The sequence below is a fragment of the Heloderma suspectum genome, chromosome 6 (genome assembly GCF_057233095.1).
Source record: "Heloderma suspectum isolate Gila_16-S chromosome 6, 16-S_ref, whole genome shotgun sequence".
NCBI classification, from domain to species: Eukaryota; Metazoa; Chordata; class Lepidosauria; order Squamata; family Helodermatidae; genus Heloderma; species Heloderma suspectum.
In genome coordinates, this window is record NC_139463.1 from 55,257,710 (window position 1) to 55,272,099 (window position 14,390).

The 14,390-nt window shown below is 48.8% G+C and overlaps 1 protein-coding gene across 2 annotated transcripts in view; it reads left to right on the top strand.

Annotated features, from left to right (window-relative positions):
- Positions 1-14,390, top strand: part of ACLY (ATP citrate lyase) — a 77,437-nt gene that overhangs the window by 35,576 nt on the left and 27,471 nt on the right. The window contains exons 11-15 of one of the 2 annotated variants that reach the window (XM_084804404.1): positions 2,603-2,720; positions 3,922-4,076; positions 4,713-4,803; positions 5,723-5,752; positions 11,566-11,707. In XM_084804404.1, coding sequence (XP_084660530.1) covers positions 2,603-2,720; positions 3,922-4,076; positions 4,713-4,803; positions 5,723-5,752; positions 11,566-11,707 — 536 coding nt within the window. The remainder of the gene's footprint in view (positions 1-2,602; positions 2,721-3,921; positions 4,077-4,712; positions 4,804-5,722; positions 5,753-11,565; positions 11,708-14,390) is intronic. The other variant, XM_084804405.1, reaches the window with a different exon arrangement.

A 14,390-nucleotide genomic window follows, 5' to 3' on the forward strand; every position in this document is an offset into this window, starting at 1 on the left:
CCATCTCATGTTTGACCACCTCCAGCTTACCTTGATTCATTGATCTTACATTCCAGGTTCCTAAACAATATTGTTCTTTACAGCATCGGATTTTCTTTTCACCACCAGACACATCCACAGCTGAGTGTCCTTTCGGCTTTGGCCCAGCCGCTTCACTCTTTCTGGTGCTACTTGGAAATTCCCTCTGCTCTTCCCCAGTAGTATATAGGACACCTTCCGACCTGAGGGGCTCATCTTCCGGCGTCATCTCTTTTAGCCTTGTGATACGTTCCATGGGGTTTTCTTGGCAAGAATACTGGAGTGGGTTGCCCTTTCCTTCTCCAGTGGACCACATTTTGTCAGAACTCTCTGCCATGACCTGTCCGTCTTGGGTGGCCCTGCACGGCATAGCTTATGGCTTCGCTGAGTTACGCAAGCCCTTTCGCCACAACAAGGCAGTGATCCATGAAGGGGATCATGGTTACTATGCACTGGCAAAACTAGTTTGTCCTTGTGCCTCCCCCGCCCTCCCAGCCCTGTTTTGAGGCAAAACAAGATAGAGGTGAGGCAAATGGAGCCAGCACAAGATAAGGCAAGGCCGAGAAAATGGCTGTGGTGTGAGCAGCAGTGATGTGGAAATCCTCTGTTGCTTTGATGACAGAAGTGAGCTGACCCAGAACAGCTTTTAGAATTCAACATGCTATCCCCATTGCGTCAGCTAGCCAATGAAGTTTCTCAAACTGGGGAGAGGTAGTGAGCAGGGTACCGCAGGGCTCAGTCCTGGGCCCAGTGCTCTTCTACATTGTTATTAATGACTTGGAGGAGGAGGTGCAGGGAATGCTGATTAAATTTGCAGATGACACAAAATTGGGCGGGATAGCTAATACCCTGGAAGACAGAAACAAAATTCAAAGTGATCTTGATAGGTTGGAATGCTGGGCTGAAAACAACAGAATGAAATTTAATAGGGATAAATGCCAAGTTCTGCAGCTAGGAAGAGGAAACCAAAGGCATAGTTACAAGATGGGGGATACTTGGCTCAACAATACTACAAGTGAGAAGGATCTTGGAATTGTGGTAGATCACGAGCTGAATATGAGCGAACCATGTGATGTGGCTGCAAAAAAGGCCAATGCTCTTTTGGGCCGCATTCATAGAAGCATAGCTTCCAAATCCCGGGAAGTACTAGTTCCCCTCTACTCAGCACTGGTTAGGCCTCATCTGGAGTACTGTGTCCAGTCCTGGGCATCACACTTTAAGAAGGATGCAGACAAACTGGAACATGTTCAGAGGAGGGCAACGAAGATGATTAGGGGACTGGAAACAAAGCCCTATGAAGAGAGACTGAAAGAACTGGGCCTGTTTAGCCTTGAGAAGAGAAGACTGAGGGGAGATAGGATAGGGCTCTTCAAGTACTTGCAAGGTTGTCAAAGAGAGGAAGGCCAGGATCTCTTCTTGATCATCCCAGAGTGCAGGACACGGAATAATGGGCTCAAGTGACAGGAAGCCAGATTCCGGCTGAACATCAGGAGAAGTTTCCTGACTGTTAGACCAATGCGACAATGGACCCAATTCCCTAGGGAGGTGGTGGGCTCTCCCACACTGGAGGCATTCAAGACGAGGCTGGACAGCCACTTGTCAGGGATGCTTTGACTTGGATTCCTGCATTGAGCAGGGATTGGACTCGAGGGTCTTGTAGGCCCCTTCCAACCCTACTGTTCTGTGATTCCATGATTCTAAGTGTTAGAAAAGAGATTCCTGCCACTTTGGGGTTCCTTCCAAACCAGCACTGAAGCTGGGGTAAGGCTCCTGCTTGGAAATCTTTGAGTGTCTCCCTGGTTCAACATTTCAGTAAAGATGAGGCACAGCAGTACTGGGCAATGAGTGCAGCACACACTGCATGAACAGAGGAAAGGCCCGGAAGTGTAGCATTCAGTGCTGTGCCCAGGACAGCACACAATTTTGTGTTAGTTAAAGGGAGAGCGAAAAGTTTGGAGAGGCTCCCGTATGCATCCACTACTTGGCAGTTTAGGCCAGAGTGTTGATTCAGGCAGCCAAGAGACATGCGACAATGTGGGAAGGTAGTTGTCCAAGCCCAACGTTGTCTCCCCTCTACAACTGCTCAGAAACTTGAGGAAGTGGAAGGGCAATAATGCTGGTTTAACTGCATGGTCAGAGGATATAGGCAACAGTTTTTGTACAGGAATACAGACAACAGCCGCTTAAAAGCTTACCACATGGCTTCTGGTCATCTCTCAGCCCCAAGTCTTCAGCTGTGTCCCTGTTTTGCAGAGGTTTAGAACTTTTTAACAGCATGTTTATGCTTTAGAGTAAGCCCCTGTAACTATTATAGCTTCCTGCAGCAGCTTCCTGAGAATTGTTATTCTGTGAAAGTGCTGGGAATTCTAAGCATCCATATCAGCACAAAACTACAAATCCCAAGGTTACTGATGGGTGGGAGTAAGGGGCGGGAGAACAATGATGACTAAACTGATTTTAAGTTTGTCTTGTAGATATGCTCTTTAGAAGGAGGCTAAGGTGAAATGAAATGGGATGAAAGAAGCATGTTTGGATGTTTTGAGTCATGTTTGTGCATGTGCTTTTTTAAAATTCCTTTTGGCAGGGTATTGTTAGGGCTATTAAAGATTATCAGGGTCCTCTGAAAGAGCATGAGGTGAGGATCTTCGTGAGGAGAGGAGGCCCAAACTACCAGGAAGGCTTGCGTGTCATGGGGGAAGTAGGTAAGAAGATTCCCGCTGATTATTTGAACGTATTTTTCCCCTCCATGGAAGTCTTTGTCTTCATTATTTATCTTTTATAAACTTGAGTGCTTGGTCTCATTAAAGAAGGTGACAGCTGGCAACACAGGGCCCCATCTGGCCCCCAGGGTTTCCCGTCTCCCCCGCAGCATGGCTGATATAAAGGGTCACCCACTTTCTTTCCCAGTGTGAATTGCAAGGGATGCTCTGTCAGAGCATTTCCCTCATGAATGTCAGGCAAACCGAAGAGAAGAATTGGAGTGCATCAGTGGAGGGGTTCAGCCAAAACCTCGGTTCAGACTGGGCAGGAAAGAGTGATAAGAACCGTTTATCTCTGTGTTGGCTACCATATGGCTGTGTCAGTGAGTCCTCTAGTGCTTGCTCGGTTCAAAATGTGGTCTTTGTTTAAAAGCCAGTCACTGATTAGGGCATTAAGGACTTAGTTGACTCCCCATTATCTACCCTGTGGTGGACTGTTTCGCATGAGCTTGGATTTAAACCTGAGCTCTCTGCCGTGTTGACAAGCTGAACTGCGAGGAGATAATTGGCTGCCACTATCAGTACTTTCTGTGCTGAATTTCCTCCTGACCTCACTGTTCAGAGTTCTCGCCCCACCATATGTACCGTATGAGAAGCCTGAAACTCTCCATAGTACTCCATGCATCTGATGAAATGGACTGTAGTCATGAAAACTTAGGCAAAATACACATGTTAGTCCTTAGGGTGCCACAAGACTCCTCCTTGTTTTTGCTGCAAATGAGTAACACTGCTGCCCTCTGGAAATTGTCACAAGGAGAGAAGTGAGCATCTCTGATCAAGGTCTGTCAAGAAGGGGTGTGGGGAGTCTGTTAGCAATACTCTAGGTAGAGAATTCCCCCCAAAAGAGAGGGGTGTGGCACTGTACCCATAAAACTATCTTGGGATGATGCCAAGAAAATGAATGGTTTACAGACTGGGTCTTGCTAATAACCCCCAATATTTTGTGATGTTAGGACTCAGTTACGTTGTTCAAGGACATCCAGCCATCTACCCAGGTGTCAGTAAATTTATATTGCATTGCACTTATGGTGGTGAAACATTTAATGCTGATGTAAGATGGGGCACCTTTTCCCCACTAAATCTCCAGGTGGAGCCTTCAAAGGTAGGCCACAGCCTCATCTGTTTCTGTGCTCCTTGTGTTTAGGAAAAACTACTGGCATTCCCATTCATGTCTTTGGTACGGAGACCCACATGACTGCTATCGTTGGCATGGCCCTGGGACACCGGCCCATCCCAAACCAGCCGCCCACTGCAGCCCACACGGCAAATTTCCTCCTAAACGCCAGTGGCAGCTGTTCGGTGAGTCTCTGCTGCAGCTCAGTGCAGGGGTCGCTCTCCACATAGAGGATGCCAGGGAAAAGAGTCCTGGCCCACCTTTCTCCCTAGTCTGCTAGCTTTCTGTGTGGAGGGGATTTCTCTGTATGGAGGAGCATTCAATCATATGATCCTCCCACCTGCCATCTGAAGTGATCCAGCCCAGAAAAAGTGGGAGCACCTCAGTGAAAACGAAGGCTTTGTTTGTAGGATAGGAGGGAGGACCCACGTAGGGGTCCTTTGGCCTTCTGGTGCTCTGCATTCCCATACCTTGCAGAAGCAAAGTTGATCAAGCAGAATAAGCAAATATATACGGAATTGGTTGATGTGCGTAATTTATAGTGGTTGCAAATCTTAATTTCAATATCTTTGTAAAACAATCCATCCTTGCTGTGTTCTCATGAATATAAGAAGGCTGTGTAATAAGGCACTTCCTCCTAAACAATCTGAATTTGCCACTAAAATTTTTGCCTGCTTTGTGGGATACAAATTGACACAATCCTGCAGCATGCATGCATTTATTTATTTGATGTGCACCCCGCCTTTCTACCCCAAAATAGCACTCAGAGGCCTTGTCAGTGAGCTTCTAACCCCGGCCCTGGCTCCTCTGCTCCCCTTCAGACCCCAGCACCAAGCAGAACGGCATCTTTTTCGGAGTGCAGACCGGAGGATTTGGCTCCAGCCAAGAAGGCCAAGCAGGCAGCGCCACCTGGTAAGCTCTGGGCTCGTGCTGATTGCCACTTCCCCATTCTGCAGGAGCATTTCTATCCCCAGTTTCCACCTTTCTCTGTGCCACTCTTCAATCTGTTCGGGTGAACTGGAAGGGATATAATGTGATGTGGAATGGGAAAGAGAGGCTGGGTGGGCTCAGCTGAGCTTAGCCTAGGCAACAGTGGTAAACATGGATGTCGTGACAATTTTCAGAGGGTGTCTCAAGGAAAGATAGATGTTCACATTATCTGCTGTGCGTGGAACAAACAGGAGTGGCTTTAAAAACACAGGGAAGGCAAGTTTACATTGGACAACAGGGAAAGCCCCTTAAAAGGGGAATGGCTTCCACACTTCTGTGCCCCACCATCCCCCGGAAGCCCTCCCTTCAGTACATGAGCAGGCGCACTCTGTGCACCTCGCTGCATCCACGTAGCCTGTTGCATGTGTAAGGATATGTGGCTCGAAGCAGGATTTGCAGCTTCGCCGGCCAGGCTAGCCCATCTGGCGGCTGCAGTGGCTAACGTGTGCTGTTGGAAGGAATGTGTCTCTGGACCTGCCGGCCACAGGATCCTCTTTCTTCCTGGAGTGTTACGCCTGCCCCGTTGCCGCCACGAGACATTTGCGCATCCCGGGGTGCAGGCTGTCCCAGAGTGCCAGGCTGCCGAGTTTTGAGAAAGGAGATCGGTCAGGGTGGAAGAGGCTGCCCCTTTTGGGCCAGTTTTGCACTGTGACGTATCTCCTCATTAAGGAGCGCCGCCCCCCCCCCCCCCCCCCCAGTCCTGGGGCTCCTAGAGATGTAGCTTGAAAGCCACAGTATCAGGCCAAGAACACAGCTGCGCACACCTCCCCTACCACAATGTGAGACAAAACCCAAGGCGGGTTTGTCGGACTTCTTGCAATGGTGATTCTCTCTTCAACAGATGCATCCCCATCTTCAAGACCTGTTCAAGGTAGGACCCACCCCTAGCTCAACATGTCCAGCCTTGCTACCAGCTGCTTGTACAGTTCTTCGTAATGGGTGGTCTGTGTTGGGAGGGCGGGTTTGTTGGCTGGTTTGTTTCTTCTGTTTATCCTCTTTGCAAAAATGTGCAGTGCTGCCTGGTTGATTGCTGTCTCCTCTTGTCCCCGGTCATGTGGCTTTTGAAGGCACCCCTGTCCTCCTCCTCCTCCTCCTCCTGTTGAAATGCAAATGTGACAGTGCCACCATGTGTTTTGAAACCTTCCCCCCTGCTCCCAGAGTGGTACAATTCCAATGCAGTCATTATTGACACTTCCATTATTAAGCTGAGTTTGTTGCCAGTGCCACTGTATATGTAGACACTAGGCATATAGTGCTTTCATCACGGAGGCACAGGAATAGAGCAAGATCCCATCTGTGTCCATCAACAATTGCTAACAGGAGCTTTTAATGTAATTCTAGCAGTTCAGACTGTATGTGTGTCATCTTTTTCTGTCTCTTTCCCTGCTCCATGATGAGCACCATCTTAAACTTTTAGAACAAGCTGTACTTCATTGGGAATTTTCAGTTGGAAATCTACAACACAGGAAATTAACAGGCTCCTAGAAATGCAGTGCTTTGTGCAGGAGAAGCAATTCAATTTCTTATTTTTATTTTATTCATTTCTGTACTGCCTTTCAGTTTAAATATTTTCAGGGCAGCTCACAGCAATAAAACCAGCAGCAGTAAAAATAATCACAGCTTAAGAATTAGACGCCTGAGAAAATATGGAGAAGGTCATGTTGGGCAAGCCTCCCTGAGGGGAGAATTCCACCAATGGGGCGTTACGTATGCCACAGGGCAACCGAGGGCTTCAGTAGGAGTGCCAGCCGTGCCAGGCGGAAACTCCCTGAGGGCTCTTGAGCGTCCATTGCATCCCATCAGCCCCCGAAGGCAGACCTTTCTGGCAGGGCCGCCGCGCCTGCAGTCCTGCCGCCGGCCAGAGTCTCACTGTCCATGACAAGGCCGCATCAAGAACATCCCCCATAACCAGATCTTTAACTCCCTGTGCGGTTAAGAATATCAAATCCAGAGCATGACCAGCAATACATGTCAGGCTGATGACATGTTGGGACAGCCCCACAGTTGTCATGTTGGTTAGGAAGCCCTGAGCCTCTCCCAACAAGAATGTCTCATTGACCTCCCCTGCCCCCCCACCCAAGACAAGAAATCTAGGGGTCCACAACACCTCTGTTAAGCTCCTCACACATCCACCCATGTTTTGATGATACAAGCCAGTTTAGGACCCTTGTCTGTGATAAGAGTTGTGGGTGGTGGTGGTTTTTATTATAGGCTGACTGGCATTTAACAGCAGCATCACCAGGCTCAATGATCTGTTTGCAAGAAAGCTCAAATTGCTGAGGCTGGCGGGGGGTGGGGGGGTAGAAGAGAGAATAGGCATGAAAGGAGCAATCATGTGGCCGCTAGTCAGTGGCTAGACGGCCATAGGATATGTTGGTTTTTGGGAACTGACCTCGGAACCCGCGCTCTGAGGTCAGTTCCTGGAGAACCGCTCCCCCACCCCACCCCGCGCTGCTTCACAAGCAGCTTGGAATGGCCCCGCACTCCACGCTTGGAAGAGGAGCACAGAGCAGCGAAAACGGGGTGTTCTGGGGGGCGTTCTGGGGCAGGGAAGGCAGACGTGCTTGTATGACACATCCTACATGTCGTCCAACAGCCGCCTCCCTTGCTCTGCCTTCCCACGGCTAGACAGCCATCTGTCTAGCTGCATAATGCAGGGCAGGAGAAGCGCGGAGGGGATGATCCCCTCTGTGCTTCTCCTACCCTGCATTGGATAGGCCTCTGAGTTTGGAGGCAGCTGCTTATCCCCATAGGATTGCGCCCTAAATGTCTGAACTCCCTTGCTGTCACCTGATTGGGTGAATTGAGCCAAAATCTGCAAGTCGTATAGCCAAATTGAATCTGGGTTACAGCAACTAGTGAGTGAGTGTACATATCAGTCTTGCACCGGGACAAGCCTGGATTCAGTGGCTTCTCGGGTCATAAGGCTCACCGGATGACCCCAAACAAGCCGCTGTGTCTCTTGGTTGAACTTGCCCAATAGTGTTTGTGAAGATAGAATAACCTCCTGGTCCTGAAAGGGCAGCATAGAAATGTAAGAAATGAATCACATCTTAGACTTTATTTTTTGGACAGAGCACAAAGAGTCACGCTGCTGCCCCTCCTCCCTTGTTCTCTGTCTGTCTCTGTATTTTCTGCTTCCCGCCCCAGTCCACCAGCTGGTGCCCCCCAGATGTGCTGGCCTACAGCTCCCGTCATCCCCAGCTGGCCTGGCCATACCTGGGGTGAGGGGAGCTGTAGGCCAGCACATATGCAGGCCACCGGGTTGGGGAGGCAGCTTCAGGCCCTCAGGCTTGGACTGTGATGGATAAACAGAGCCCCCCCCGCATTTGGGGTCGATTGTGGCATTCTAGAAGTTTTGTGGTGGTGCAGGGCGTTTGTCTTTGTGTGATGCTGCTAAGCAGAATAGAGCTGGCGGGGCTGGGTGAGTGGTGGGCTTGGCTGTGGGACCTCCCTGGACTGCACTGGAGTGTTTGCATTGGAGGCGGAGTGGCTGCTGTTCTAAGCTGACCCCCTCGAGTGGTCCTGGGCAATTGCAGCCCAGTGCACAGAAGCATCCACCCGTCTACGCAGCAAGCCCACGCAGTTGCGTGGGACAGCAAGCAGTGATTGTGCAAAGGCCTGCTCACAGGTTTCTTCCTCCCTGCCTCCCTTGTCTTGAGAAGTACAGCAACGGTAGCAGGACAAATGCCCTTTTTGGATGTTCATAGAATCATAGAATAGTAGGGTTGGAAGGGTCCTATAAGACCATCTAGTCCAACCGCCTCTCAAATTTAAGAAGTTAAAAGTCATGTGGGGGAGGGGGACAGCAGGGATGCACCCACTAACCTTGCTGTCCCTGTTGCCGCCCCGCCCCTCTTCACACACTGGGAGGAAATATGAGTAGAAGGAAGCCTGCTCCACTATATCCTAAAGTCCAAGGGAGCCTGCTGTACTATATCCTAAAGCCCAGGTTATGTGTCCGACCAAGCTCCATTTTCATGGCCCTCTCTATCGCCAATTCCAAGTGTACACGGTCACTTTCCCCTAAGGCTCCTGCGACTTTCACTTCATCTACCATTTTTTTCCCTGCTGGTCAGAATTAAGTCCAGGATAGCAGATCCCCTTGTACCTTTTCCCATCTTCTGAGAGAAGAAGTTGTCAGCAAGACAAGGATGTTCCATTCTTTGCAGAGTGCGACTTCCAGCAGATGTCAGGATAGTTGAAATCCTCCATGACTGCTATTGCTTGCCCCTATGAAGATTTTGTCGTCTGTTCCAGGAAGGCCCCATCTGTGTCTTCTGGCTGGCTGGGCAGTCTATAGCAAACTGCCTCAACAGTATCACTCTTGTTTCTCCCTCCCTCTGTCTTTACCCAGATGCTTTCAGTGGGGCTTCCATTCTCAGAATCACGGATTTCCACACAGGTGTATACATTCCGCACACATAATACTACTCCCCCCCCCTTCCTGTTGAACAAGGTATGCCCTTCAGTGGCTGTATCCCAGCCATGAGTGTCATCCCACCAAGTTTCAGTGATACCTATCAGATTGTATTTACCATCTCATATTAGGACTTTTAAGTTCATCCTGTTTGTTTCCCATGCTCTTTGTGTTAGTATATAGACATCGGAGGCCATGGGTGTTGCACCGTCCCAGTTTCCCTGCTGTATTTACCTGCAGCTTACTGCGATCCACCTCCACTCTCACATCTCCTCCTTTCTCCTTTTGTCTTCTTTTCTGTAATACTTGGCTCAGTAGTTGGCCCTGGGCTCCCCCCCTGCCCCGGAGTTAGTTTAAAGCCCTTCTGATCAGGTTTGCAGGGCTTCTGCCGAAAACTCCCTTCCCAGTCCCCGGGAGGCGCACCCCGGCATCTGCAAGGAGTCCTTCATACTGGTGTCATGGGTCCACGTGAAACCAAACCTTTCCCAGCGGCACCGTCTGCATAGCCAGCCGTTCACTTCCAGTGTCCTTCTTTCTCTACCAGATTTAAATCCAGACTTAGTCATACTTAAAGCAGACCCATTGAAATCAATGGGACTTAAGTTAGTTATGACATAATCTGTGCCTGGAGCTTGGCTTGAAGTCCTGAAAAAGTGGGAGAATCGATGAATATGCCACCCCCATATGCGCAAACAATTGTTCATGTAGACCAGGGGTTCCCAACCTTTTAGGATTAGTGAACATATTTGGAATTTTGAGTGTGTTGTGGGTGCTGTCACAAAATGGCTGTCATGGGGGAGCTTGCCCATTCATAAAATGGCTGCCATGGTGGGTGTGGCCAGCCACAGAACACTCATTTCCCAGAAGAAAACGGATGAGACTAAAACAAAAGTAACTTGCCCAGGAACTTCAATACAAGGCAGAGGTGAGGGCTGAGCTCCAAGACAGAAAACTATTCTTTTGAATCCCCCATTTTCTGATCCGACACCCATTTCACAGAAGGCAAGCTGGTGATGCTCAAAGAATTGCACACACGGGCAAAACACCCACACCCCATGCCAAAACAAACAAACAAACCAGTTAACACACACACGCACACAAAGGCAAAACACCCGCGGCACGGGCAAAACACCTTCCCTTGCTCCCCACCTCCCCTCTAGCCCCTTCCACCCCCCAACGTACATTTTTCTTTTCTGGGTGGCTGGCCGTGAAATGAAGCACTCAGTCATGGCCAACCATCAATTTTTATTTTCTAAGAATGGGCTCTAGATGCATTCTTGGAAATAAAAGATGGCACTGGGAGCCAGCACTTTGCATTGCAACATGACAACCTCCCAGTTTAAAAAAATAATGATCATAATTCTAAAAAAAAAATAGAATACCTGAAGGCATGCCACTCTTATACTTAAAAATATTCATTTTTGAGCACGTTGCAATAAGAACTGCCCTCAGAGGACCTCCACTGTTTCTGCATGTGTCACTGCTTTGAGTGTGCCTCTTGATTCGGAGGCAGGCAGGCCCAGAGCAGCAACTCAGGTAAGGACGCAGTCGGAAGCATGCACTGAAGGGGAGCAGTGCCATTGTGCCTCTGCGCGGGTTTCACCCAATACAGAGATGCAAGAGAGTTGTTTGCCTCCTTGTGGGTCGCTGTCTCAGCAGGTGCTTTGGATTCACGGAAACTTTCCATTATGAATCTTCTGTTCTTTTCGGCAGCAATTTTCTTGTGGGAAAATTAGGGTGCCCCATTGCACAGTTTGGGATCACTGACCTTACGGGTGAGATAAATCAGTACAATCTTTCTTTGTACTGATTAGGTGGGCACTTGCCCTCTGGGCCAATCAGGGTGTTGACTAGGATGGATGGATCTCTGTCTCTCTCTCTCTCTGTCTCTCTGTCTCTCTCTCTCTCTCTCTCTCTCTCTCTCTCTCTCACACACACACACACACACACACACACACACTGACTGTGCCCCCGTAGGCAGCTCTTGCTGTGTGTGTAGTGTGAAGAATGGGCAGGGCACCTGAGGGATGATAGAGGGAAACCTTCCCAGTCAGAAGCTGACTCCCGTGGCTGCTTCGTCTCCAGAGCTTTGCTTGGTTGGAATGGTGGGGGTGTTGATCCCCTCCTGTAACGCTGAGAGAGGCGCTTCATCAGGCATGACTCTGTGGCCGTGTGGCTGGCAAACTGGGTTGCCCCCTTGCGTCCTTGGCGTGTTAAGCCTCTGGCCCTGGTGGTGGGGTCATCTTTTCTTTCCCTTTGTGCAGGTAAAGCCACAACCTTGTTCAGCCGTCACACCAAGGCGATTGTGTGGGGCATGCAGACTCGGGCTGTGCAAGGCATGCTGGACTTCGACTATATCTGCTCCAGGGACGAACCCTCCGTGGCTGCCATGGTTTATCCATTCACGTATGTTCACAGCGTCGTCCTCGTGGTGCCCTGGTTACATCGAGGGATGTGCGGATGGTGTAAACTCCACTCTGTCTGTGTTTTGTGGATTGCCAGGCACCTTTTGTTTTGTTGTCCACTCACAGACGGATGCAATTTTTTCCCCTTTCATGTGGAAAAATATGCAAATAATTATGTAAGCGGTTTCGTAAGAATTTACATAATTTACCTTGATGCGTAACATTTAGTGTATTGTCCCTCATTCCATTCAACATTTCCTCAGCAGAAACTTGCGTGTTTTCCTACAAATAAATCTGCGTACATTTCAGGAAAGTTTAGAAAAATCAGAAAGTCCACAGACTCCATGTGACCTGAGGGGGTCGCTCTGTAGTGGATTCCACAGGTAGGCGTCTTAGAAATCCAAGCTCGTTTTAGTCCACCTCGAATTTCTCCAGCATCGCTAGTAACATCTTCCTATGTATTAACTCCTTGCTGCCCATTTTTGAGGGGTAGAACAACACAGGCTGGAATGAGCAGTGCCCTAATAGAGATGGCAACATTTTCATCCCTGTTTTTACCGAGGTACAAACTTGGGGGTCCTCCGTGCTTTCCCCCCTTAGGTCTGATTCCCCTTCCTATCCCTCCTGCCTTGGATTTCAATCCCACGCCATCACCAGCACATCCTCCCCGTACCTCCTGCACGATCTACGTCACTCCCACTCCGTACCACTGTGGCTTGTTTAGCTCTGGCAAAATCCTTCATGCACGCATCTATTTTACTTACTTATTTATTAGAAGTATTTTAATGCCACCCTTCAGTCATACCCAGGGTGCTTTACAAAAATAATAAAACAATTAAAATGTAAATTCAAGAAATAAAATAAGCTAAAAGCCACAACATTATAAAAGTGACATAAAACTCTCAGCAGGATTAAAATTGCATCTAAAAAGCCTGGAAAAAATAGGAAGGTCTGCCTGGTGCTGAAAGGATACTAACGTGGGTGCCAGGTGAACTTCTCTGGGGAGAGCATTCCACAGCTAGGGTGCCACCGCTGAGAAGGCGTTCTCTCTGGGAGCCACTCAGGTGGCGGGTTTATGCACAGCAGGCCCTCCGTTGGAGATCTTAATGTATGGGATGTACAATTGGAGAAAGGCAGATATTCAATCACCCTGGTCCTAAGGCATGAAAGGTCAAAACCAGCACTTTGAATTGGTCCTGGAAATGGACTAGGAGCCAGAGTAGTTGACGTTGTTGTTCAGTCGTTCACTCGTCTCCGACTCTTCGTGACCCCATGGACCATAGCACGCCAGGGCTTCCTGTCCTGCACTCTCTCCCAAAGCGTGCTCAAGTCCATATTCATTGCATCAGTGATGCTATCTAGCCATCTCATCCTCTGCTGTCCCCTTCTCCTTTTGCCCTCAGTCTTTCCCAGCATCAGGGTCTTTTCGAGAGAGTTTTCTCTTCGCATTAGTTGGCCAAAATATTTGAGCTTCAGCTTCAGTATCTGTCCTTCCAATGAGCACTCAGGGTTGATTTCCTTTAGGATTGACTGATTTGACCTCCTAGCAGTCCAGGGGACTCATAAGAGTCTTCTCCAGCACCACAGCTCGAAAGCATCAATTCTTCGGCACTCAGCTTTCCTTATAGTCCAGCTCTCACAGCCATACATTACTACTGGGAAAACCATAGCTTTGATTAGACGGACCTTTGTCGGCAAGGTGATGTCTCTGCTTCTGACTATGCTGTCTAGGTTTGCCATAGCTTTCCTCCCAAGGAGCAAGCGTCTTTTAATGTCGTGGCTACAGTCACCGTCTGCGGTGATGTTGGAGCCCAAGAAAATAAAATCTGTCACTGCTTCCATTTCTTCCCCTTCTATATGCCAGGAAGTGATGGGGCCAGATGCCATGATCTTAGTTTTTGTAATGTTGAGTTTCAAACCAGCTTTTGCACTCTCCTCTTTCACCCTCAACAAGAGGCTCTTTAGATCCTCTTCACTTTCTGCCATTAGGGTGGTATCATCTGTGTATCTGAGGTTGCTGATAATTCTCCCGGCAATCTTAATTCCGACCTGTGATTCATCCAGCCCGGCGTTTCTCATGATGTACTCTGCATAGAAGTTAAATAAGCAGGGTGACAATATGCAGCCTTGTCGTACCCCTTTCCCAATTTTGAACCAATCGGTTGTTCCATGTCTGGTTCTTACTGTTGCTTCTTGACCCTCGTACAGGTTTCTCAGGAGACAGGTCAGGTGGTCTGGTACCCCCATCTCTTTCAGAATTTGCCACAGTTTGTTGTGATCTACACAATCAAAGGCTTTAGCGTAGTCAATGAAGCAGAAATAGACGTTTTTCTGGAATTCTCTTGCTTTCTCCATGATCCAGCGAAAGTTGGCGATTTGATCTCTAGTTCCTCTTCCTCTTCAAAACCCCGCTTGTACTTCCGGTAGTTCTCGGTTTGCATAGTGCTGAAGCCTAGCTTGTAGGATTTTGAGCATCACCTTGCTGGCATGTGAAATGAGCGCAATTGTACGGTAGTTTGAACACTCTTTGGCGTTGCCCTTCTTTGGAATTGGAATGTAAACTGACCTTTTCCAGTCTTGTGGCCACTGTTGAGTGCTCCAAATTTGTTGGCATATTGATTGCAGCACTTTAACAGCATCGTCTTTTAGGATCTTAAATAGCTCAGCTGGAATACTGTCATCTC